The sequence below is a fragment of the Periplaneta americana genome, chromosome 14 (assembly GCF_040183065.1).
Source record: "Periplaneta americana isolate PAMFEO1 chromosome 14, P.americana_PAMFEO1_priV1, whole genome shotgun sequence".
Classification (NCBI taxonomy): Eukaryota; Metazoa; Arthropoda; class Insecta; order Blattodea; family Blattidae; genus Periplaneta; species Periplaneta americana.
The window spans coordinates 15360292-15387401 of NC_091130.1; the positions used below are offsets into that span (position 1 = coordinate 15360292).

A 27110-nucleotide genomic window follows, 5' to 3' on the forward strand; every position below is an offset into this window, starting at 1 on the left:
TTCTGAATTGATAAGCATGTCTGTATTAAATAATAATAATGTTAAAATTATGAACTTTCATATTTCTTGAAGTTTATGAAGGTTTCAGTATGCCAACTACACTAACAGAGTGTGTTTGTTGTTGTCCTGTTTAGAAGTATTGCTGAGACTCTGTTGCATCTCCGGGCTGAGAAACTCCTTCATGAAATGGACAGATTGAAACTTCATCGAGAGAAGATGGAAGCAGAGAAACGTAACATCAAGTTGCGTACAGAAATCCTGGCACTACGAAAACAATTAGCTGTTGAACGTCAGATTTGTCAGCTGTCATCTCAACCATCACGATCTTCGGAATCGGATTCTGTTGCAGCATCTGGCCAAGATCCTGTTTCTGGAGTACCCATGCATGACGAACAGGTAATTATTCTTCAGAAACCACTTGACTCTGTTCAGCTTACTCCGGATATTAAGGGAAGTGCAGATATGTCGAGAGTTACTCATAACTTACATAAGGATAAACCATTGAAAGGTGGGAAGAGAGTAACGGTTAAGCTTTTAGAGCCATCCGGGATAATACAACAAGAACAACGTGTTGAACTGTCGGAAAGTAGTAATAAAAGTGTAGGCCACATAATAGCTCAGAATTGCGGAGTTTCGTTCCAAGGTGGTGATATAGAAGGATTAGGTAGCCACATTGTTCGCGTAAAGAGAAAGGTGACATTGTTACAGGGAAGAAGTAGTGAGTGGGAGAAAACAGTCGGAAAGTGCAATACACTATCGTCTGAAACAAGGAATGTTCAAGAAAACCCAGAAAATTGGAAAAATCTGTCTTGGTATGAGAACAGTTTTCAAATATTGAACTCAGGTGCAGAAAACAGAAATGTTAGATATTCTGTAGGAGATGGTATAAGTGAAAGTGCAAATGAAAACTCGTTGAATGCACAGTTTAATCGAAATGAGTGTGATACCAGCCCAAGAAGTGTGTTGGATACAGGCCAGAATATTTGTCTGTCCAAAAGAATGAAAACAGAATATTACAGGTATTCAGAGAGTGAACCAAGTTGATTAGTGTAATACATACAGTGAGAGAAAATTTTTTTTTTGCCAAATGGGAGAAAAATGTAGCATTCTTTACAGTTGGCATAACAAGCAAAGTAATTTTGTTTCACCCTATTTCATTTGTTATAATTAGGAACCATACTTTGTCCCACAAGACTAGAAAGTTAAGTATTACTAGAGTTTTTAAGTGGACGACATGCTTGTATATGGAAGGGAAGTATTGACTGGCTGCTCACATGACTTCTGTTTGGGTTAAGTTGGGCAGAATAAAACATGTACCACTTTAACAATTACACTATAGTCTGTCCAAAACAACTTCCGACCTGACAAATGGCGCCTTTAGCACGTTACCATGGCAACCATTCAAATCAACCAATCACAAGAGAGGCGTAACCATGGTAACGGGACGGTGTTGTCGTGTCTATGTTTACAAGTTGCACATGAATACCATGGCCTAGAGGTGAATACAGTGCCCCGAATGACTTCGAGTTGGCTGGTTAGCACGTGCTTTGTATGAATTAAAAATATTATTTAGTTGTATTATTGGTCTAGTGTACCGGTATCGATAATTATTCTGTTTCAATTATATTACACGTATTATTTTCGTTGTCATTGGTTGAGTGTATGGCTAGTGTGTGTTTTCTAGTTTTTGCGAGAGTTTCTAAACAGGCGACTTCTGCAGTGTCGGAAAGAAGGAAAGGCAGGCGGAGAACAAAGGATATTTTACAAGGTGCCTCGTTAAAGAGTCAAGCGCGAGAGATGGCGTGTAATGTAAGAGAGTATTTTGAGAGGGGAAAAGATAATAGCGGGCCTCTTTTACCTTTGGCGCAAGTCGTAACGAGAACTGTTGCTTGTGTTAAAATTAGTAAGAGCACTGTTATCGATATTGGAAAAGAAAAAGGCCGTGCAGATTTTTAATCATAAATATTTTTACAGTTTACAATTTTTTGAACGCCTTTCTAACAGTATTACATTGAAGAATACCGACACTCATAAAAGTAGACGTTTCGTATTAAGTTTGAACCTGTTTTTACAGTACAGTTCTTTCGACGCTTTTCTAACGGTATTACATTGAAGAATACTGGTACTACTACTACTACTACTACTACTACTACTACTACTACTACTAATAATAATAATAATAATAATAATAATAATAATAATAATAATAAGACTAATAAAAGTACTAATAAGGTGCTAAGGAAAATATTTGGGGCTAAGCGGGGATGAAGTTACAGGAGAATGGAGAAAGTTACACAACACAGAACTGCACGCATTGTATTCTTCACCTGACATAATTAGGAACATTAAATCCAGACGTTTGAGATGGGCAGGGCATGTAGCACGTATGGGCGAATCCAGAAATGCATATAGAGTGTTAGTTGGGAGACCGGAGGGAAAAAGACCTTTAGGGAGGCCGAGACGTAAATGGGAGGATAATATTAAAATGGATTTGAGGGAGGTGGGGTATGATGATAGAGACTGGATTAATCTTGCACAGGATAGGGACCGCTGGCGGGCTTATGTGAGGGCGACAATGAACCTTCGGGTTCCTTAAAAGCCATTTGTAAGTAAGTATAAAAGTACTAATGTACACAAATTTTAAAGCCTAGTGTTCAACAAATTGGTTAGAAATGTATACGTTCATGTAAGCCGTTCATTACTGCACTCTATCGGCAGCGTGCTCGCTTACACGAAAGATGGGAAACATGACAACACTGCTCCCCCTTCTCTGTAAACTGTCAGGTCGGAAGTAATTTTGGTCAAGGTATAATAATTGCAATTTAAATTATTGACATTATGTACACTAGAAAACGCTATTTTTACCATTTAAACTGTTATAAAGAATGTATGCCTACATTGATGACATAGTATTAATTACACTTTTATGTACAGTGTTGTGTAATGTAATGCAAGGAATTTTATTTAATAATACAGTATGTGCCAAAACAAACAGTACTGGAAATATTTATTGAACTGAAAATTTATACAATTTATGTATATACAGAGTGAGTCAGAACTTTCTTCGCATTAGTGGAATAAGCGAGAGAGTGCTAGTTACGGAGAATGGAGTGGTTTAAACCCTTCCCCTTTTTTTCCCGAAAATCAGAAACTGTTCGCGATTGCCATTTTGATGCTATCGTGTAAGAAGCAAGTGGAGGGGGAATACAGGGCCGCATCCCGTTCCTCGGTATGGCCATTATTTCCGGAATTAGAGACTCAAATATTTCAGGTACCCAAAAATTAAGGCTAGAAAAAAGTGCGGCGGATTTGCCGGATTTTAGCGGTGATTACTAGAGAAGATGCGAGGATGCTACAGTTAAAATGGCGGGCCTCTGAGCCGCTTCGTTCTCCTTGTGTAGAAAAAGTCTGTTTTGGAAGGTCAAAATGACCATTTTTTGAAATTTTGCCGGTCTGTCCCCTCCAAACGCAGGGGGATAGAGAGTTGTCCTTTATACTGGAGATAGAGTTCGACGAGCTGTATTCAACGCACTCATCGGCTTTGTCGTCACTACACGTAGTGCGGAGTTATGGCGGAAAGAAAGTCGGCGGAAGTCTCGAAAATCAGAAAGTGTTCGCGATTGCCATTTTGATGCTATCGTGTAAGAAGCAAGTGGAGGGGGAATACAGGGCCGCATCCCGTTCCTCGGTATGGCCATTATTTCCGGAATTAGAGACTCAAATATTTCAGGTACCCAAAAATTAAGGCTAGAAAAAAGTGCGGCGGATTTGCCGGATTTTAGCGGTGATTACTAGAGAAGATGCGAGGATGCTACAGTTAAAATGGCGGGCCTCTGAGCCGCTTCGTTCTCCTTGTGTAGAAAAAAGTCTGTCTTGGAAGGTCAAAATGACCATTTTTTGAAATTTTGCCGGTCTGTCCCGTCCAAACGCAGGGGGATAGAGAGTTGTCCTTTATACTGGAGATAGAGTTCGGCGAGCTGTATTCAACGCACTCATCGGCTTTGTCGTCATTACACGTAGTGCGGAGTTATGGCGGAAAGAATTCCCCTTTTTTTCTCGAAAATCAGTAAGTGTTCGCGATTGCCATTTTGATGCTATCGTGTAAGAAGCAAGTGGAGGGGGAATACAGGGCCGCATCCCGTTCCTCGGTATGGCCATTATTTCCGGAATTAGAGACTCAAATATTTCAGGTACCCAAAAATTAAGGCTAGAAAAAAGTGCGGCGGATTTGCCGGATTTTAGCGGTGATTACTAGAGAAGATGCGAGGATGCTACAGTTAAAATGGCGGGCCTCTGAGCCGCTTCGTTCTCCTTGTGTAGAAAAAAGTCTGTTTTGGAAGGTCAAAATGACCATTTTTTGAAATTTTGCCGGTCTGTCCCGTCCAAACGCAGGGGGATAGAGAGTTGTCCTTTATACTGGAGATAGAGTTCGACGAGCTGTATTCAACGCACTCATCGGCTTTGTCGTCAGTACACGTAGTGCGGAGTTATGGCGGAAAGAAAGTCGGCGGAAGGGTGGTTTAAACCCTTCCCCTTTTTTTCTCGAAAATCAGAAAGTGTTCGCGATTGCCATTTTGATGCTATCGTGTAAGAAGCAAGTGGAGGGGGAATACAGGGCCGCATCCCGTTCCTCGGTATGGCCATTATTTCCGGAATTAGAGACTCAAATATTTCAGGTACCCAAAAATTAAGGCTAGAAAAAAGTGCGGCGGATTTGCCGGATTTTAGCGGTGATTACTAGAGAAGATGCGAGGATGCTACAGTTAAAATGGCGGGCCTCTGAGCCGCTTCGTTCTCCTTGTGTAGAAAAAAGTCTGTCTTGGAAGGTCAAAATGACCATTTTTTGAAATTTTGCCGGTCTGTCCCGTCCAAACGCAGGGGGATAGAGAGTTGTCCTTTATACTGGAGATAGAGTTCGACGAGCTGTATTCAACGCACTCATCGGCTTTGTCGTCACTACACGTAGTGCGGAGTTATGGCGGAAAGAATTCCCCTTTTTTTCTCGAAAATCAGAAAGTGTTCGCGATTGCCATTTTGATGCTATCGTGTAAGAAGCAAGTGGAGGGGGAATACAGGGCCGCATCCCGTTCCTCGGTATGGCCATTATTTCCGGAATTAGAGACTCAAATATTTCAGGTACCCAAAAATTAAGGCTAGAAAAAAGTGCGGCGGATTTGCCGGATTTTAGCGGTGATTACTAGAGAAGATGCGAGGATGCTACAGTTAAAATGGCGGGCCTCTGAGCCGCTTCGTTCTCCTTGTGTAGAAAAAAGTCTGTCTTGGAAGGTCAAAATGACCATTTTTTGAAATTTTGCCGGTCTGTCCCGTCCAAACGCAGGGGGATAGAGAGTTGTCCTTTATACTGGAGATAGAGTTCGACGAGCTGTATTCAACGCACTCATCGGCTTTGTCGTCACTACACGTAGTGCGGAGTTATGGCGGAAAGAAAGTCGGCGGAAGGGTGGTTTAAACCCTTCCCCTTTTTTTCTCGAAAATCAGAAAGTGTTCGCGATTGCCATTTTGATGCTATCGTGTAAGAAGCAAGTGGAGGGGGAATACAGGGCCGCATCCCGTTCCTCGGTATGGCCATTATTTCCGGAATTAGAGACTCAAATATATCAGGTACCCAAAAATTAAGGCTAGAAAAAAGTGCGGCGGATTTGCCGGATTTTAGCGGTGATTACTAGAGAAGATGCGAGGATGCTACAGTTAAAATGGCGGGCCTCTGAGCCGCTTCGTTCTCCTTGTGTAGAAAAAAGTCTGTTTTGGAAGGTCAAAATGACCATTTTTTGAAATTTTGCCGGTCTGTCCCGTCCAAACGCAGGGGGATAGAGAGTTGTCCTTTATACTGGAGATAGAGTTCGACGAGCTGTATTCAACGCACTCATCGGCTTTGTCGTCACTACACGTAGTGCGTAGTTATGGTGGAAAGAAAGTCGGCGGAAGGGTGGTTTAAACCCTTCTGAGCCGCTTCGTTCTCCTTGTGTAGAAAAAAGTCTGTCTTGGAAGGTCAAAATGACCATTTTTTGAAATTTTGCCGGTCTGTCCCGTCCAAACGCAGGGGGATAGAGAGTTGTCCTTTATACTGGAGATAGAGTTCGACGAGCTGTATTCAACGCACTCATCGGCTTTGTCGTCACTACACGTAGTGCGGAGTTATGGCGGAAAGAAAGTTGGCCTTTTTTTCTCGAAAATCAGAAAGTGTTCGCGATTGCCATTTTGATGCTATCGTGTAAGAAGCAAGTGGAGGGGGAATACAGGGCCGCATCCCGTTCCTCGGTATGGCCATTATTTCCGGAATTAGAGACTCAAATATTTCAGGTACCCAAAAATTAAGGCTAGAAAAAAGTGCGGCGGATTTGCCGGATTTTAGCGGTGATTACTAGAGAAGATGCGAGGATGCTACAGTTAAAATGGCGGGCCTCTGAGCCGCTTCGTTCTCCTTGTGTAGAAAAAAGTCTGTTTTGGAAGGTCAAAGTGACCATTTTTTTAAATTTTGCCCGGTCTGTCCCGTCCAAACGCAGGGGGATAGAGAGTTGTCCTTTATACTGGAGATAGAGTTCGACGAGCTGTATTCAACGCACTCATCGGCTTTGTCGTCACTACACGTAGTGCGGAGTTATGGCGGAAAGAATGTCGGCGGAAGGGTGGTTTAAACCCTTCCCTTTTTTTTCTCGAAAATCAGAAAGTGTTCGCGATTGCCATTTTGATGCTATCGTGTAAGAAGCAAGTGGAGGGGGAATACAGGGCCGCATCCCGTTCCTCGATATGGCCATTATTTCCGCAATTAGAGACTCAAATATTTCAGGTACCCAAAAATTAAGGCTAGAAAAAAGTGCGGCGGTTTTGCCGGATTTTAGCGGTGATTACTAGAGAAGATGCGAGGATGCTACAGTTAAAATGGCGGGCCTCTGAGCCGCTTCGTTCTCCTTGTGTAGAAAAAAGTCTGTTTTGGAAGGTCAAAATGACCATTTTTTGAAATTTTGCCGGTCTGTCCCGTCCAAACGCAGGGGGATAGAGAGTTGTCCTTTATACTGGAGATAGAGTTCGACGAGCTGTATTCAACGCACTCATCGGCTTTGTCGTCACTACACGTAGTGCGGAGTTATGGCGGAAAGAAAGTCGGCGGAAGGGTGGTTTAAACCCTTCCCCTTTTTTTCTCGAAAATCAGAAAGTGTTCGCGATTGCCATTTTGATGCTATCGTGTAAGAAGCAAGTGGAGGGGGAATACAGGGCCGCATCCCGTTCCTCGGTATGGCCATTATTTCCGGAATTAGAGACTCAAATATTTCAGGTACCCAAAAATTAAGGCTAGAAAAAAGTGCGGCGGATTTGCCGGATTTTAGCGGTGATTACTAGAGAAGATGCGAGGTTGCTACAGTTAAAATGGCGGGCCTCTGAGCCGCTTCGTTCTCTTTGTGTAGAAAAAAGTCTGTCTTGGAAGGTCAAAATGACCATTTTTTGAAATTTTGCCGGTCTGTCCCGTCCAAACGCAGGGGGATAGAGAGTTGTCCTTTATACTGGAGATAGAGTTCGACGAGCTGTATTCAACGCACTCATCGGATTTGCCGTCACTACACGTAGTGCGGAGTTATGGCGGAAAGAAAGTCGGCGGAAGGGTGGTTTAAACCCTTCCCCTTTTTTTCTCGAAAATCAGAAAGTGTTCGCGATTGCCATTTTGATGCTATCGTGTAAGAAGCAAGTGGAGGGGGAATACAGGGCCGCATCCCGTTCCTCGGTATGGCCATTATTTCCGGAATTAGAGACTCAAATATTTCAGGTACCCAAAAATTAAGGCTAGAAAAAAGTGCGGCGGATTTGCCGGATTTTAGCGGTGATTACTAGAGAAGATGCGAGGATGCTACAGTTAAAATGGCGGGCCTCTGAGCCGCTTCGTTCTCCTTGTGTAGAAAAAAGTCTGTCTTGGAAGGTCAAAATGACCATTTTTTGAAATTTTGCCGGTCTGTCCCGCCCAAACGCAGGGGGATAGAGAGTTGTCCTTTATACTGGAGATAGAGTTCGACGAGCTGTATTCAACGCACTCATCGGCTTTGTCGTCACTACACGTAGTGCGGAGTTATGGCGGAAAGAATTCCCCTTTTTTTCTCGAAAATCAGAAAGTGTTCGCGATTGCCATTTTGATGCTATCGTGTAAGAAGCAAGTGGAGGGGGAATACAGGGCCGCATCCCGTTCCTCGGTATGGCCATTATTTCCGGAATTAGAGACTCAAATATTTCAGGTACCCAAAAATTAAGGCTAGAAAAAAGTGCGGCGGATTTGCCGGATTTTAGCGGTGATTACTAGAGAAGATGCGAGGATGCTACAGTTAAAATGGCGGGCCTCTGAGCCGCTTCGTTCTCCTTGTGTAGAAAAAAGTCTGTCTTGGAAGGTCAAAATGACCATTTTTTTAAATTTTGCCGGTCTGTCCCGTCCAAACGCAGGGGGATAGAGAGTTGTCCTTTATACTGGAGATAGAGTTCGACGAGCTGTATTCAACGCACTCATCGGCTTTGTCGTCACTACACGTAGTGCGGAGTTATGGCGGAAAGAAAGTCGGCGGAAGGGTGGTTTAAACCCTTCCCCTTTTTTTCTCGAAAATCAGAAAGTGTTCGCGATTGCCATTTTGATGCTATCGTGTAAGAAGCAAGTGGAGGGGGAATACAGGGCCGCATCCCGTTCCTCGGTATGGCCATTATTTCCGGAATTAGAGACTCAAATATATCAGGTACCCAAAAATTAAGGCTAGAAAAAAGTGCGGCGGATTTGCCGGATTTTAGCGGTGATTACTAGAGAAGATGCGAGGATGCTACAGTTAAAATGGCGGGCCTCTGAGCCGCTTCGTTCTCCTTGTGTAGAAAAAAGTCTGTTTTGGAAGGTCAAAATGACCATTTTTTGAAATTTTGCCGGTCTGTCCCGTCCAAACGCAGGGGGATAGAGAGTTGTCCTTTATACTGGAGATAGAGTTCGACGAGCTGTATTCAACGCACTCATCGGCTTTGTCGTCACTACACGTAGTGCGTAGTTATGGTGGAAAGAAAGTCGGCGGAAGGGTGGTTTAAACCCTTCTGAGCCGCTTCGTTCTCCTTGTGTAGAAAAAAGTCTGTCTTGGAAGGTCAAAATGACCATTTTTTGAAATTTTGCCGGTCTGTCCCGTCCAAACGCAGGGGGATAGAGAGTTGTCCTTTATACTGGAGATAGAGTTCGACGAGCTGTATTCAACGCACTCATCGGCTTTGTCGTCACTACACGTAGTGCGGAGTTATGGCGGAAAGAAAGTTGGCCTTTTTTTCTCGAAAATCAGAAAGTGTTCGCGATTGCCATTTTGATGCTATCGTGTAAGAAGCAAGTGGAGGGGGAATACAGGGCCGCATCCCGTTCCTCGGTATGGCCATTATTTCCGGAATTAGAGACTCAAATATATCAGGTACCCAAAAATTAAGGCTAGAAAAAAATGCGGCGGATTTGCCGGATTTTAGCGGTGATTACTAGAGAAGATGCGAGGATGCTACAGTTAAAATGGCGGGCCTCTGAGCCGCTTCGTTCTCCTTGTGTAGAAAAAAGTCTGTCTTGGAAGGTCAAAGTGACCATTTTTTTAAATTTTGCCCGGTCTGTCCCGTCCAAACGCAGGGGGATAGAGAGTTGTCCTTTATACTGGAGATAGAGTTCGACGAGCTGTATTCAACGCACTCATCGGCTTTGTCGTCACTACACGTAGTGCGGAGTTATGGCGGAAAGAAAGTCGGCGGAAGGGTGGTTTAAACCCTTCCCCTTTTTTTCTCGAAAATCAGAAAGTGTTCGCGATTGCCATTTTGATGCTATCGTGTAAGAAGCAAGTGGAGGGGGAATACAGGGCCGCATCCCGTTCCTCGGTATGGCCATTATTTCCGGAATTAGAGACTCAAATATTTCAGGTACCCAAAAATTAAGGCTAGAAAAAAGTGCGGCGGATTTGCCGGATTTTAGCGGTGATTACTAGAGAAGATGCGAGGATGCTACAGTTAAAATGGCGGGCCTCTGAGCCGCTTCGTTCTCCTTGTGTAGAAAAAAGTCTGTTTTGGAAGGTCAAAGTGACCATTTTTTTAAATTTTGCCCGGTCTGTCCCGTCCAAACGCAGGGGGATAGAGAGTTGTCCTTTATACTGGAGATAGAGTTCGACGAGCTGTATTCAACGCACTCATCGGCTTTGTCGTCACTACACGTAGTGCGGAGTTATGGCGGAAAGAATGTCGGCGGAAGGGTGGTTTAAACCCTTCCCTTTTTTTTCTCGAAAATCAGAAAGTGTTCGCGATTGCCATTTTGATGCTATCGTGTAAGAAGCAAGTGGAGGGGGAATACAGGGCCGCATCCCGTTCCTCGATATGGCCATTATTTCCGCAATTAGAGACTCAAATATTTCAGGTACCCAAAAATTAAGGCTAGAAAAAAGTGCGGCGGTTTTGCCGGATTTTAGCGGTGATTACTAGAGAAGATGCGAGGATGCTACAGTTAAAATGGCGGGCCTCTGAGCCGCTTCGTTCTCCTTGTGTAGAAAAAAGTCTGTTTTGGAAGGTCAAAATGACCATTTTTTGAAATTTTGCCGGTCTGTCCCGTCCAAACGCAGGGGGATAGAGAGTTGTCCTTTATACTGGAGATAGAGTTCGACGAGCTGTATTCAACGCACTCATCGGCTTTGTCGTCACTACACGTAGTGCGGAGTTATGGCGGAAAGAAAGTCGGCGGAAGGGTGGTTTAAACCCTTCCCCTTTTTTTCTCGAAAATCAGAAAGTGTTCGCGATTGCCATTTTGATGCTATCGTGTAAGAAGCAAGTGGAGGGGGAATACAGGGCCGCATCCCGTTCCTCGGTATGGCCATTATTTCCGGAATTAGAGACTCAAATATTTCAGGTACCCAAAAATTAAGGCTAGAAAAAAGTGCGGCGGATTTGCCGGATTTTAGCGGTGATTACTAGAGAAGATGCGAGGTTGCTACAGTTAAAATGGCGGGCCTCTGAGCCGCTTCGTTCTCTTTGTGTAGAAATAAGTCTGTCTTGGAAGGTCAAAATGACCATTTTTTGAAATTTTGCCGGTCTGTCCCGTCCAAACGCAGGGGGATAGAGAGTTGTCCTTTATACTGGAGATAGAGTTCGACGAGCTGTATTCAACGCACTCATCGGCTTTGCCGTCACTACACGTAGTGCGGAGTTATGGCGGAAAGAAAGTCGGCGGAAGGGTGGTTTAAACCCTTCCCCTTTTTTTCTCGAAAATCAGAAAGTGTTCGCGATTGCCATTTTGATGCTATCGTGTAAGAAGCAAGTGGAGGGGGAATACAGGGCCGCATCCCGTTCCTCGGTATGGCCATTATTTCCGGAATTAGAGACTCAAATATTTCAGGTACCCAAAAATTAAGGCTAGAAAAAAGTGCGGCGGATTTGCCGGATTTTAGCGGTGATTACTAGAGAAGATGCGAGGATGCTACAGTTAAAATGGCGGGCCTCTGAGCCGCTTCGTTCTCCTTGTGTAGAAAAAAGTCTGTTTTGGAAGGTCAAAATGACCATTTTTTGAAATTTTGCCGGTCTGTCCCGTCCAAACGCAGGGGGATAGAGAGTTGTCCTTTATACTGGAGATAGAGTTTGACGAGCCGTATTCAACGCACTCATCGGCTTTGTCGTCACTACACGTAGTGCGGAGTTATGGCGGAAAGAATGTCCCCTTTTTTTTCTCGAAAATCAGAAAGTGTTCGCGATTGCCATTTTGATGCTATCGTGTAAGAAGCAAGTGGAGGGGGAATACAGGGCCGCATCCCGTTCCTCGGTATGGCCATTATTTCCGGAATTAGAGACTCAAATATTTCAGGTACCCAAAAATTAAGGCTAGAAAAAAGTGCGGCGGATTTGCCGGATTTTAGCGGTGATTACTAGAGAAGATGCGAGGATGCTACAGTTAAAATGGCGGGCCTCTGAGCCGCTTCGTTCTCCTTGTGTAGAAAAAAGTCTCTTTTGGAAGGTCAAAATGACCATTTTTTGAAATTTTGCCGGTCTGTCCCGTCCAAACGCAGGGGGATAGAGAGTTGTCCTTTATACTGGAGATAGAGTTCGACGAGCTGTATTCAACGCACTCATCGGCTTTGCCGTCACTACACGTAGTGCGGAGTTATGGCGGAAAGAATGTCGGCGGAAGGGTGGTTTAAACCCTTCCCCTTTTTTTCTCGAAAATCAGAAAGTGTTCGCGATTGCCATTTTGATGCTATCGTGTAAGAAGTAAGTGGAGGGGGAATACAGGGCCGCATCCCGTTCCTCGGTATGGCCATTATTTCCGGAATTAGAGACTCAAATATTTCAGGTACCCAAAAATTAAGGCTAGAAAAAAGTGCGGCGGATTTGCCGGATTTTAGCGGTGATTACTAGAGAAGATGCGAGGATGCTACAGTTAAAATGGCGGGCCTCTGAGCCGCTTCGTTCTCCTTGTGTAGAAAAAAGTCTGTTTTGGAAGGTCAAAATGACCATTTTTTTTAAATTTTGCCGGTCTGTCCCGTCCAAACGCAGGGGGATAGAGAGTTGTCCTTTATACTGGAGATAGAGTTCGACGAGCTGTATTCAACGCACTCATCTGCTTTGTCGTCACTACACGTTGTGCGGAGTTATGGCGGAAAGAAAGCCGGCGGAAGGGTGGTTTAAACCCTTCCCCTTTTTTTCTCAAAAATCAGAAAGTGTTCGCGATTGCCATTTTGATGCTATCGTGTAAGAAGCAAGTGGAGGGGGAATACAGGGCCGCATCCCGTTCCTCGGTATGGCCATTATTTCCGGAATTAGAGACTCAAATATTTCAGGTACCCAAAAATTAAGGCTAGAAAAAAGTGCGGCGGATTTGCCGGATTTTAGCGGTGATTACTAGAGAAGATGCGAGGATGCTACAGTTAAAATGGCGGGCCTCTGAGCCGCTTCGTTCTCCTTGTGTAGAAAAAAGTCTGTTTTGGAAGGTCAAAATGACAATTTTTTTAAATTTTGCCGGTCTGTCCCGTCCAAACGCAGGGGGATAGAGAGTTGTCCTTTATACTGGAGATAGAGTTCGACGAGCTGTATTCAACGCACTCATCGGCTTTGTCGTCAGTACACGTAGTGCGGAGTTATGGCGGAAAGAAAGTCGAAAATCAGAAAGTGTTCGCGATTGCCATTTTGATGCTATCGTGTAAGAAGAAAGTGGAGGGGGAATACAGGGCCGCATCCCGTTCCTCGGTATGGCCATTATTTCCGGAATTAGAGACTCAAATATTTCAGGTACCCAAAAATTAAGGCTAGAAAAAAGTGCGGCGGATTTGCCGGATTTTAGCGGTGATTACTAGAGAAGATGCGAGGATGCTACAGTTAAAATGGCGGGCCTCTGAGCCGCTTCGTTCTCCTTGTGTAGAAAAAAGTCTGTTTTGGAAGGTCAAAATGACCATTTTTTGAAATTTTGCCGGTCTGTCCCGTCCAAACGCAGGGGGATAGAGAGTTGTCCTTTATACTGGAGATAGAGTTCGACGAGCTGTATTCAACGCACTCATCGGCTTTGTCGTCACTACACGTAGTGCGGAGTTATGGCGGAAAGAAAGTCGGCGGAAGGGTGGTTTAAACCCTTCCCCTTTTTTTCTCGAAAATCAGAAAGTGTTCGCGATTGCCATTTTGATGCTATCGTGTAAGAAGCAAGTGGAGGGGGAATACAGGGCCGCATCCCGTTCCTCGGTATGGCCATTATTTCCGGAATTAGAGACTCAAATATTTCAGGTACCCAAAAATTAAGGCTAGAAAAAAGTGCGGCGGATTTGCCGGATTTTAGCGGTGATTACTAGAGAAGATGCGAGGTTGCTACAGTTAAAATGGCGGGCCTCTGAGCCGCTTCGTTCTCTTTGTGTAGAAAAAAGTCTGTCTTGGAAGGTCAAAATGACCATTTTTTGAAATTTTGCCGGTCTGTCCCGTCCAAACGCAGGGGGATAGAGAGTTGTCCTTTATACTGGAGATAGAGTTCGACGAGCTGTATTCAACGCACTCATCGGCTTTGCCGTCACTACACGTAGTGCGGAGTTATGGCGGAAAGAAAGTCGGCGGAAGGGTGGTTTAAACCCTTCCCCTTTTTTTCTCGAAAATCAGAAAGTGTTCGCGATTGCCATTTTGATGCTATCGTGTAAGAAGCAAGTGGAGGGGGAATACAGGGCCGCATCCCGTTCCTCGGTATGGCCATTATTTCCGGAATTAGAGACTCAAATATTTCAGGTACCCAAAAATTAAGGCTAGAAAAAAGTGCGGCGGATTTGCCGGATTTTAGCGGTGATTACTAGAGAAGATGCGAGGATGCTACAGTTAAAATGGCGGGCCTCTGAGCCGCTTCGTTCTCCTTGTGTAGAAAAAAGTCTGTTTTGGAAGGTCAAAATGACCATTTTTTGAAATTTTGCCGGTCTGTCCCGTCCAAACGCAGGGGGATAGAGAGTTGTCCTTTATACTGGAGATAGAGTTTGACGAGCCGTATTCAACGCACTCATCGGCTTTGTCGTCACTACACGTAGTGCGGAGTTATGGCGGAAAGAATGTCCCCTTTTTTTTCTCGAAAATCAGAAAGTGTTCGCGATTGCCATTTTGATGCTATCGTGTAAGAAGCAAGTGGAGGGGGAATACAGGGCCGCATCCCGTTCCTCGGTATGGCCATTATTTCCGGAATTAGAGACTCAAATATTTCAGGTACCCAAAAATTAAGGCTAGAAAAAAGTGCGGCGGATTTGCCGGATTTTAGCGGTGATTACTAGAGAAGATGCGAGGATGCTACAGTTAAAATGGCGGGCCTCTGAGCCGCTTCGTTCTCCTTGTGTAGAAAAAAGTCTCTTTTGGAAGGTCAAAATGACCATTTTTTGAAATTTTGCCGGTCTGTCCCGTCCAAACGCAGGGGGATAGAGAGTTGTCCTTTATACTGGAGATAGAGTTCGACGAGCTGTATTCAACGCACTCATCGGCTTTGCCGTCACTACACGTAGTGCGGAGTTATGGCGGAAAGAATGTCGGCGGAAGGGTGGTTTAAACCCTTCCCCTTTTTTTCTCGAAAATCAGAAAGTGTTCGCGATTGCCATTTTGATGCTATCGTGTAAGAAGTAAGTGGAGGGGGAATACAGGGCCGCATCCCGTTCCTCGGTATGGCCATTATTTCCGGAATTAGAGACTCAAATATTTCAGGTACCCAAAAATTAAGGCTAGAAAAAAGTGCGGCGGATTTGCCGGATTTTAGCGGTGATTACTAGAGAAGATGCGAGGATGCTACAGTTAAAATGGCGGGCCTCTGAGCCGCTTCGTTCTCCTTGTGTAGAAAAAAGTCTGTTTTGGAAGGTCAAAATGACCATTTTTTTTAAATTTTGCCGGTCTGTCCCGTCCAAACGCAGGGGGATAGAGAGTTGTCCTTTATACTGGAGATAGAGTTCGACGAGCTGTATTCAACGCACTCATCTGCTTTGTCGTCACTACACGTTGTGCGGAGTTATGGCGGAAAGAAAGCCGGCGGAAGGGTGGTTTAAACCCTTCCCCTTTTTTTCTCAAAAATCAGAAAGTGTTCGCGATTGCCATTTTGATGCTATCGTGTAAGAAGCAAGTGGAGGGGGAATACAGGGCCGCATCCCGTTCCTCGGTATGGCCATTATTTCCGGAATTAGAGACTCAAATATTTCAGGTACCCAAAAATTAAGGCTAGAAAAAAGTGCGGCGGATTTGCCGGATTTTAGCGGTGATTACTAGAGAAGATGCGAGGATGCTACAGTTAAAATGGCGGGCCTCTGAGCCGCTTCGTTCTCCTTGTGTAGAAAAAAGTCTGTTTTGGAAGGTCAAAATGACCATTTTTTTAAATTTTGCCGGTCTGTCCCGTCCAAACGCAGGGGGATAGAGAGTTGTCCTTTATACTGGAGATAGAGTTCGACGAGCTGTATTCAACGCACTCATCGGCTTTGTCGTCACTACACGTAGTGCGGAGTTATGGCGGAAAGAAAGTCGGCGGAAGGGTGGTTTAAACCCTTCCCCTTTGTTTCTCGAAAATCAGAAAGTGTTCGCGATTGCCATATTGATGCTATCGTGTAAGAAGCAAGTGGAGGGGGAATACAGGGCCGCATCCCGTTCCTCGGTATGGCCATTATTTCCGGAATTAGAGACTCAAATATTTCAGGTACCCAAAAATTAAGGCTAGAAAAAAGTGCGGCGGATTTGCCGGATTTTAGCGGTGATTACTAGAGAAGATGCGAGGATGCTACAGTTAAAATGGCGGGCCTCTGAGCCGCTTCGTTCTCCTTGTGTAGAAAAAAGTCTTTTTTGGAAGGTCAAAATGACCATTTTATGAAATTTTGCCGGTCTGTCCCGTCCAAACGCAGGGGGATAGAGAGTTGTCCTTTATACTGGAGATAGAGTTCGACGAGCTGTATTCAACGCACTCATCGGCTTTGTCGTCAGTACACGTAGTGCGGAGTTATGGCGGAAAGAAAGTCGAAAATCAGAAAGTGTTCGCGATTGCCATTTTGATGCTATCGTGTAAGAAGAAAGTGGAGGGGGAATACAGGGCCGCATCCCGTTCCTCGGTATGGCCATTATTTCCGGAATTAGAGACTCAAATATTTCAGGTACCCAAAAATTAAGGCTAGAAAAAGTGCGGCGGATTTGCCGGATTTTAGCGGTGATTACTAGAGAAGATGCGAGGATGCTACAGTTAAAATGGCGGGCCTCTGAGCCGCTTCGTTCTCCTTGTGTAGAAAAAAGTCTGTTTTGGAAGGTCAAAATGACCATTTTTTGAAATTTTGCCGGTCTGTCCCGTCCAACCGCAGGGGGATAGAGAGTTGTCCTTTATACTGGAGATAGAGTTTGACGAGCCGTATTCAACGCACTCATCGGCTTTGTCGTCACTACACGTAGTGCGGAGTTATGGCGGAAAGAATGTCCCCTTTTTTTCTCGAAAATCAGAAAGTGTTCGCGATTGCCATTTTGATGCTATCGTGTAAGAAGCAAGTGGAGGGGGAATACAGGGCCGCATCCCGTTCCTCGGTATGGCCATTATTTCCGGAATTAGAGACTCAAATATTTCAGGTACCCAAAAATTAAGGCTAGAAAAAAGTGCGGCGGATTTGCCGTATTTTAGCGGTGATTACTAGAGAAGATGCGAGGATGCTACAGTTAAAATGGCGGGCCTCTGAGCCGCTTCGTTCTCCTTGTGTAGAAAAAAGTCTCTTTTGGAAGGTCAAAATGACCATTTTTTGAAATTTTGCCGGTCTGTCCCGTCCAATCGCATGGGGATAGAGAGTTGTCCTTTATACTGGAGATAGAGTTCGACGAGCTGTATTCAACGCACTCATCGGCTTTGCCGTCACTACACGTAGTGCGGAGTTATGGCGGAAAGAATGTCGGCGGAAGGGTGGTTTAAACCCTTCCCCTTTTTTTCTCGAAAATCAGAAAGTGTTCGCGATTGCCATTTTGATGCTATCGTGTAAGAAGTAAGTGGAGGGGGAATACAGGGCCGCATCCCGTTCCTCGGTATGGCCATTATTTCCGGAATTAGAGACTCAAATATTTCAGGTACCCAAAAATTAAGGCTAGAAAAAAGTGCGGCGGATTTGCCGGATTTTAGCGGTGATTACTAGAGAAGATGCGAGGATGCTACAGTTAAAATGGCGGGCCTCTGAGCCGCTTCGTTCTCCTTGTGTAGAAAAAAGTCTGTTTTGGAAGGTCAAAATGACCATTTTTTTTAAATTTTGCCGGTCTGTCCCGTCCAAACGCAGGGGGATAGAGAGTTGTCCTTTATACTGGAGATAGAGTTCGACGAGCTGTATTCAACGCACTCATCTGCTTTGTCGTCACTACACGTTGTGCGGAGTTATGGCGGAAAGAAAGCCGGCGGAAGGGTGGTTTAAACCCTTCCCCTTTTTTTCTCAAAAATCAGAAATTGTTCGCGATTGCCATTTTGATGCTATCGTGTAAGAAGCAAGTGGAGGGGGAATACAGGGCCGCATCCCGTTCCTCGGTATGGCCATTATTTCCGGAATTAGAGACTCAAATATTTCAGGTACCCAAAAATTAAGGCTAGAAAAAAGTGCGGCGGATTTGCCGGATTTTAGCGGTGATTACTAGAGAAGATGCGAGGATGCTACAGTTAAAATGGCGGGCCTCTGAGCCGCTTCGTTCTCCTTGTGTAGAAAAAAGTCTGTTTTGGAAGGTCAAAATGACCATTTTTTTAAATTTTGCCGGTCTGTCCCGTCCAAACGCAGGGGGATAGAGAGTTGTCCTTTATACTGGAGATAGAGTTCGACGAGCTGTATTCAACGCACTCATCGGCTTTGTCGTCACTACACGTAGTGCGGAGTTATGGCGGAAAGAAAGTCGGCGGAAGGGTGGTTTAAACCCTTCCCCTTTGTTTCTCGAAAATCAGAAAGTGTTCGCGATTGCCATTTTGATGCTATCGTGTAAGAAGCAAGTGGAGGGGGAATACAGGGCCGCATCCCGTTCCTCGGTATGGCCATTATTTCCGGAATTAGAGACTCAAATATTTCAGGTACCCAAAAATTAAGGCTAGAAAAAAGTGCGGCGGATTTGCCGGATTTTAGCGGTGATTACTAGAGAAGATGCGAGGATGCTACAGTTAAAATGGCGGGCCTCTGAGCCGCTTCGTTCTCCTTGTGTAGAAAAAAGTCTGTTTTGGAAGGTCAAAATGACCATTTTATGAAATTTTGCCGGTCTGTCCCGTCCAAACGCAGGGGGATAGAGAGTTGTCCTTTATACTGGAGATAGAGTTCGACGAGCTGTATTCAACGCACTCATCGGCTTTGTCGTCAGTACACGTAGTGCGGAGTTATGGCGGAAAGAAAGTCGAAAATCAGAAAGTGTTCGCGATTGCCATTTTGATGCTATCGTGTAAGAAGAAAGTGGAGGGGGAATACAGGGCCGCATCCCGTTCCTCGGTATGGCCATTATTTCCGGAATTAGAGACTCAAATATTTCAGGTACCCAAAAATTAAGGCTAGAAAAAAGTGCGGCGGATTTGCCGGATTTTAGCGGTGATTACTAGAGAAGATGCGAGGATGCTACAGTTAAAATGGCGGGCCTCTGAGCCGCTTCGTTCTCCTTGTGTAGAAAAAAGTCTGTTTTGGAAGGTCAAAATGACCATTTTTTGAAATTTTGCCGGTCTGTCCCGTCCAAACGCAGGGGGATAGAGAGTTGTCCTTTATACTGGAGATAGAGTTCGACGAGCTGTATTCAACGCACTCATCGGCTTTGTCGTCACTACACGTAGTGCGGAGTTATGGCGGAAAGAAAGTCGGCGGAAGGGTGGTTTAAACCCTTCCCCTTTTTTTCTCGAAAATCAGAAAGTGTTCGCGATTGCCATTTTGATGCTATCGTGTAAGAAGCAAGTGGAGGGGGAATACAGGGCCGCATCCCGTTCCTCGGTATGGCCATTATTTCCGGAATTAGAGACTCAAATATTTCAGGTACCCAAAAATTAAGGCTAGAAAAAAGTGCGGCGGATTTGCCGGATTTTAGCGGTGATTACTAGAGAAGATGCGAGGTTGCTACAGTTAAAATGGCGGGCCTCTGAGCCGCTTCGTTCTCTTTGTGTAGAAAAAAGTCTGTCTTGGAAGGTCAAAATGACCATTTTTTGAAATTTTGCCGGTCTGTCCCGTCCAAACGCAGGGGGATAGAGAGTTGTCCTTTATACTGGAGATAGAGTTCGACGAGCTGTATTCAACGCACTCATCGGCTTTGCCGTCACTACACGTAGTGCGGAGTTATGGCGGAAAGAAAGTCGGCGGAAGGGTGGTTTAAACCCTTCCCCTTTTTTTCTCGAAAATCAGAAAGTGTTCGCGATTGCCATTTTGATGCTATCGTGTAAGAAGCAAGTGGAGGGGGAATACAGGGCCGCATCCCGTTCCTCGGTATGGCCATTATTTCCGGAATTAGAGACTCAAATATTTCAGGTACCCAAAAATTAAGGCTAGAAAAAAGTGCGGCGGATTTGCCGGATTTTAGCGGTGATTACTAGAGAAGATGCGAGGATGCTACAGTTAAAATGGCGGGCCTCTGAGCCGCTTCGTTCTCCTTGTGTAGAAAAAAGTCTGTTTTGGAAGGTCAAAATGACCATTTTTTGAAATTTTGCCGGTCTGTCCCGTCCAAACGCAGGGGGATAGAGAGTTGTCCTTTATACTGGAGATAGAGTTTGACGAGCCGTATTCAACGCACTCATCGGCTTTGTCGTCACTACACGTAGTGCGGAGTTATGGCGGAAAGAATGTCCCCTTTTTTTTCTCGAAAATCAGAAAGTGTTCGCGATTGCCATTTTGATGCTATCGTGTAAGAAGCAAGTGGAGGGGGAATACAGGGCCGCATCCCGTTCCTCGGTATGGCCATTATTTCCGGAATTAGAGACTCAAATATTTCAGGTACCCAAAAATTAAGGCTAGAAAAAAGTGCGGCGGATTTGCCGGATTTTAGCGGTGATTACTAGAGAAGATGCGAGGATGCTACAGTTAAAATGGCGGGCCTCTGAGCCGCTTCGTTCTCCTTGTGTAGAAAAAAGTCTCTTTTGGAAGGTCAAAATGACCATTTTTTGAAATTTTGCCGGTCTGTCCCGTCCAAACGCAGGGGGATAGAGAGTTGTCCTTTATACTGGAGATAGAGTTCGACGAGCTGTATTCAACGCACTCATCGGCTTTGTCGTCAGTACACGTAGTGCGGAGTTATGGCGGAAAGAAAGTCGAAAATCAGAAAGTGTTCGCGATTGCCATTTTGATGCTATCGTGTAAGAAGAAAGTGGAGGGGGAATACAGGGCCGCATCCCGTTCCTCGGTATGGCCATTATTTCCGGAATTAGAGACTCAAATATTTCAGGTACCCAAAAATTAAGGCTAGAAAAAGTGCGGCGGATTTGCCGGATTTTAGCGGTGATTACTAGAGAAGATGCGAGGATGCTACAGTTAAAATGGCGGGCCTCTGAGCCGCTTCGTTCTCCTTGTGTAGAAAAAAGTCTGTTTTGGAAGGTCAAAATGACCATTTTTTGAAATTTTGCCGGTCTGTCCCGTCCAACCGCAGGGGGATAGAGAGTTGTCCTTTATACTGGAGATAGAGTTTGACGAGCCGTATTCAACGCACTCATCGGCTTTGTCGTCACTACACGTAGTGCGGAGTTATGGCGGAAAGAATGTCTCCTTTTTTTCTCGAAAATCAGAAAGTGTTCGCGATTGCCATTTTGATGCTATCGTGTAAGAAGCAAGTGGAGGGGGAATACAGGGCCGCATCCCGTTCCTCGGTATGGCCATTATTTCCGGAATTAGAGACTCAAATATTTCAGGTACCCAAAAATTAAGGCTAGAAAAAAGTGCGGCGGATTTGCCGGATTTTAGCGGTGATTACTAGAGAAGATGCGAGGATGCTACAGTTAAAATGGCGGGCCTCTGAGCCGCTTCGTTCTCCTTGTGTAGAAAAAAGTCTCTTTTGGAAGGTCAAAATGACCATTTTTTGAAATTTTGCCGGTCTGTCCCGTCCAAACGCATGGGGATAGAGAGTTGTCCTTTATACTGGAGATAGAGTTCGACGAGCTGTATTCAACGCACTCATCGGCTTTGCCGTCACTACACGTAGTGCGGAGTTATGGCGGAAAGAATGTCGGCGGAAGGGTGGTTTAAACCCTTCCCCTTTTTTTCTCGAAAATCAGAAAGTGTTCGCGATTGCCATTTTGATGCTATCGTGTAAGAAGTAAGTGGAGGGGGAATACAGGGCCGCATCCCGTTCCTCGGTATGGCCATTATTTCCGGAATTAGAGACTCAAATATTTCAGGTACCCAAAAATTAAGGCTAGAAAAAAGTGCGGCGGATTTGCCGGATTTTAGCGGTGATTACTAGAGAAGATGCGAGGATGCTACAGTTAAAATGGCGGGCCTCTGAGCCGCTTCGTTCTCCTTGTGTAGAAAAAAGTCTGTTTTGGAAGGTCAAAATGACCATTTTTTTTTTAAATTTTGCCGGTCTGTCCCGTCCAAACGCAGGGGGATAGAGAGTTGTCCTTTATACTGGAGATAGAGTTCGACGAGCTGTATTCAACGCACTCATCTGCTTTGTCGTCACTACACGTTGTGCGGAGTTATGGCGGAAAGAAAGTCGGCGGAAGGGTGGTTTAAACCCTTCCCCTTTTTTTCTCGAAAATCAGAAAGTGTTCGCGATTGCCATTTTGATGCTATCGTGTAAGAAGCAAGTGGAGGGGGAATACAGGGCCGCATCCCGTTCCTCGGTATGGCCATTATTTCCGGAATTAGAGACTCAAATATTTCAGGTACCCAAAAATTAAGGCTAGAAAAAAGTGCGGCGGATTTGCCGGATTTTAGCGGTGATTACTAGAGAAGATGCGAGGATGCTACAGTTAAAATGGCGGGCCTCTGAGCCGCTTCGTTCTCCTTGTGTAGAAAAAAGTCTGTTTTGGAAGGTCAAAATGACCATTTTTTGAAATTTTGCCGGTCTGTCCCGTCCAAACGCAGGGGGATAGAGAGTTGTCCTTTATACTGGAGATAGAGTTCGACGAGCTGTATTCAACGCACTCATCGGCTTTGTCGTCACTACACGTAGTGCGGAGTTATGGCGGAAAGAAAGTCGGCGGAAGGGTGGTTTAAACCCTTCCCCTTTTTTTCTCGAAAATCAGAAAGTGTTCGCGATTGCCATTTTGATGCTATCGTGTAAGAAGCAAGTGGAGGGGGAATACAGGGCCGCATCCCGTTCCTCGGTATGGCCATTATTTCCGGAATTAGAGACTCAAATATTTCAGGTACCCAAAAATTAAGGCTAGAAAAAAGTGCGGCGGATTTGCCGGATTTTAGCGGTGATTACTAGAGAAGATGCGAGGATGCTACAGTTAAAATGGCGGGCCTCTGAGCCGCTTCGTTCTCCTTGTGTAGAAAAAAGTCTGTTTTGGAAGGTCAAAATGACCATTTTTTGAAATTTTGCCGGTCTGTCCCGTCCAAACGCAGGGGGATAGAGAGTTGTCCTTTATACTGGAGATAGAGTTCGACGAGCTGTATTCAACGCACTCATCGGCTTTGTCGTCAGTACACGTAGTGCGGAGTTATGGCGGAAAGAAAGTCGAAAATCAGAAAGTGTTCGCGATTGCCATTTTGATGCTATCGTGTAAGAAGAAAGTGGAGGGGGAATACAGGGCCGCATCCCGTTCCTCGGTATGGCCATTATTTCCGGAATTAGAGACTCAAATATTTCAGGTACCCAAAAATTAAGGCTAGAAAAAAGTGCGGCGGATTTGCCGGATTTTAGCGGTGATTACTAGAGAAGATGCGAGGATGCTACAGTTAAAATGTCGGGCCTCTGAGCCGCTTTGTTCTCCTTGTGTAGAAAAAAGTCTGTTTTGGAAGGTCAAAATGACCATTTTTTGAAATTTTGCTGGTCTGTCCCGTCCAAACGCAGGGGGATAGAGAGTTGTCCTTTATACTGGAGATAGAGTTCGACGAGCTGTATTCAACGCACTCATCGGCTTTGTCGTCACTACACGTAGTGCGGAGTTATGGCGGAAAGAAAGTCGGCGGAAGGGTGGTTTAAACCCTTCCCCTTTTTTTCTCGAAAATCAGAAAGTGTTTGCGATTGCCATTTTGATGCTATCGTGTAAGAAGCAAGTGGAGGGGGAATACAGGGCCGCATCCCGTTCCTCGGTATGGCCATTATTTCCGGAATTAGAGACTCAAATATTTCAGGTACCCAAAAATTAAGGCTAGAAAAAGTGCGGCGGATTTGCCGGATTTTAGCGGTGATTACTAGAGAAGATGCGAGGATGCTACAGTTAAAATGGCGGGCCTCTGAGCCGCTTCGTTCTCCTTGTGTAGAAAAAAGTCTGTTTTGGAAGGTCAAAATGACCATTTTTTGAAATTTTGCCGGTCTGTCCCGTCCAACCGCAGGGGGATAGAGAGTTGTCCTTTATACTGGAGATAGAGTTCGACGAGCTGTATTCAACGCACTCATCGGCTTTGTCGTCACTACACGTAGTGCGGAGTTATGGCGGAAAGAAAGTCGGCGGAAATCGAAAATCAGAAAGTGTTCGCGATTGCCATTTTGATGCTATCGTGTAAGAAGCAAGTGGAGGGGGAATACAGGGCCGCATCCCGTTCCTCGGTATGGCCATTATTTCCGGAATTAGAGACTCAAATATTTCAGGTACCCAAAAATTAAGGCTAGAAAAAAGTACGGCGGATTTGCCGGATTTTAGCGGTGACTACTAGAGAAGATGTGAGGATGCTACAGTTAAAATGGCGGGCCTCTGAGCCGCTTCGTTCTCCTTGTGTAGAAAAAAGTCTGTTTTGGAAGGTCAAAATGACCATTTTTTGAAATTTTGCCGGTCTGTCCCGTCCAAACGCAGGGGGATAGAGAGTTGTCCTTTATACTGGAGATAGAGTTCGACGAGCTGTATTCAACGCACTCATCGGCTTTGTCGTCACTACACGTAGTGCGGAGTTATGGCGGAAAGAAAGTCGGCGGAAGGGTGGTTTAAACCCTTCCCCTTTTTTTCTCGAAAATCAGAAAGTGTTCGCGATTGCCATTTTGATGCTATCGTGTAAGAAGCAAGTGGAGGGGGAATACAGGGCCGCATCCCGTTCCTCGGTATGGCCATTATTTCCGGAATTAGAGACTCAAATATTTCAGGTACCCAAAAATTAAGGCTAGAAAAAAGTGCGGCGGTCTGTCCCGTCCAAACGCAGGGGGATAGAGAGTTGTCCTTTATACTGGAGATAGAGTTCGACGAGCTGTATTCAACGCACTCATCGGCTTTGTCGTCACTACACGTAGTGCGGAGTTATGGCGGAAAGAATGTCCCCTTTTTTTCTCGAAAATCAGAAAGTATTCGCGATTGCCATTTTGATGCTATCGTGTAAGAAGCAAGCGGAGGGGGAATACAGGGCCGCATCCCGTTCCTCGGTATGGACATTATTTCCGGAATTAGAGACTCAAATATTTCAGGTACCCAAAAATTAAGGCTAGAAAAAAGTGCGGCGGATTTGCCGGATTTTAGCGGTGATTACTAGAGAAGATGCGAGGATGCTACAGTTAAAATGGCGGGCCTCTGAGCCGCTTCGTTCTCCTTGTGTAGAAAAAAGTCTGTTTTGGAAGGTCAAAATGACCATTTTTTTGAAATTTTGCCGGTCTGTCCCGTCCAAACGCAGGGGGATAGAGAGTTGTCCTTTATACTGGAGATAGAGTTCGACGAGCTGTATTCAACGCACTCATCGGCTTTGTCGTCACTACACGTAGTGCGGAGTTATGGCGGAAAGAAAGTCGGCGGAAGGGTGGTTTAAACCCTTCCCCTTTTTTTCTCGAAAATGAGAAAGTGTTCGCGATTGCCATTTTGATGCTATCGTGTAAGAAGCAAGTGGAGGGGGAATACAGGGCCGCATCCCGTTCCTCGGTATGGCCATTATTTCCGGAATTAGAGACTCAAATATTTCAGGTACCCAAAAATGAAGGCTAGAAAATAGTGCGGCGGATTTGCCGGATTTTAGCGGTGATTACTAGAGAAGATGCGAGGATGCTACAGTTAAAATGGCGGGCCTCTGAGCCGCTTCGTTCTCCTTGTGTAGAAAAAAGTCTGTTTTGGAAGGTCAAAATGACCATTTTTTGAAATTTTGCCAGTCTGTCCCGTCCAAACGCAGGGGGATAGAGAGTTGTCCTTTATACTGGAGATAGAGTTCGACGAGCCGTATTCAACGCACTCATCGGCTTTGTCGTCACTACACGTAGTGCGGAGTTATGGCGGAAAGAATGTCGGCGGAAGGGTGGTTTAAACCCTTCCCCTTTTTTTCTCGAAAATCAGAAAGTGTTCGCGATTGCCATTTTGATGCTATCGTGTAAGAAGCAAGTGGAGGGGGAATACAGGGCCGCATCCCGTTCCTCGGTATGGCCATTATTTCCGGAATTAGAGACTCAAATATTTCAGGTACCCAAAAATTAAGGCTAGAAAAAAGTGCGGCGGATTTGCCGGATTTTAGCGGTGATTACTAGAGAAGACGCGAGGATGCTACAGTTAAAATGGCGGGCCTCTGAGCCGCTTCGTTCTCCTTGTGTAGAAAAAAGTCTGTTTTGGAAGGTCAAAATGACCATTTTTTTTAAATTTTGCCGGTCTGTCCCGTCCAAACGCAGGGGGATAGAGAGTTGTCCTTTATACTGGAGATAGAGTTCGACGAGCTGTATTCAACGCACTCATCGGCTTTGTCGTCACTACACGTAGTGCGGAGTTATGGCGGAAAGAAAGTCGGCGGAAGGGTGGTTTAAACCCTTCCCCTATTTTTCTCGAAAATCAGAAAGTGTTCGCGATTGCCATTTTGATGCTATCGTGTAAGAAGCAAGTGGAGGGGGAATACAGGGCCGCATCCCGTTCCTCGGTATGGCCATTATTTCCGGAATTAGAGACTGAAATATTTCAGGTACCCAAAAATTAAGGCTAGAAAAAAGTGCGGCGGATTTGCCGGATTTTAGCGGTGATTACTAGAGAAGATGCGAGGATGCTACAGTTAAAATGGCGGGCCTCTGAGCCGCTTCGTTCTCCTTGTGTAGAAAAAAGTCTGTTTTGGAAGGTCAAAATGACCATTTTTTGAAATTTTGCCGGTCTGTCCCGTCCAAACGCAGGGGGATAGAGAGTTGTCCTTTATACTGGAGATAGAGTTCGACGAGCTGTATTCAACGCACTCATCGGCTTTGTCGTCACTACACGTAGTGCGGAGTTATGCCGGAAAGAAAGTCGGCGGAAGGGTGGTTTAAACCCTTCCCCTTTTTTTCTCGAAAATCAGAAAGTGTTCGCGATTGCCATTTTGATGCTATCGTGTAAGAAGCAAGTGGAGGGGGAATACAGGGCCGCATCCCGTTCCTCGGTATGGCCATTATTTCCGGAATTAGAGACCCAAATATTTCAGGTACCCAAAAATTAAGGCTAGAAAAAAGTGCGGCGGATTTGCCGGATTTTAGCGGTGATTACTAGAGAAGATGCGAGGATGCTACAGTTAAAATGGCGGGCCTCTGAGCCGCTTCGTTCTCCTTGTGTAGAAAAAAGTCTGTTTTGGAAGGTCAAAATGACCATTTTTTGAAATTTTGCCGGTCTGTCCCGTCCAAACGCAGGGGGA

The 27110-nt window shown here is 45.1% G+C and overlaps 1 protein-coding gene across 3 annotated transcripts in view; it reads left to right on the forward strand.

Moving 5' to 3' along the window:
• The window catches only part of LOC138713174 (uncharacterized), a 424297-nt gene that overhangs the window by 25150 nt on the left and 372037 nt on the right, over positions 1–27110 (forward strand). For 2 of the 3 annotated variants that reach the window (XM_069845046.1, XM_069845048.1), the window contains one exon: positions 135–2986. In XM_069845046.1, coding sequence (XP_069701147.1) covers positions 135–1044 — 910 coding nt within the window. In that variant the 3' untranslated portion in view covers positions 1045–2986. Of the gene's footprint in view, positions 1–134; positions 2987–27110 lie in introns of those variants that run through there. The other variant, XM_069845049.1, reaches the window with a different exon arrangement.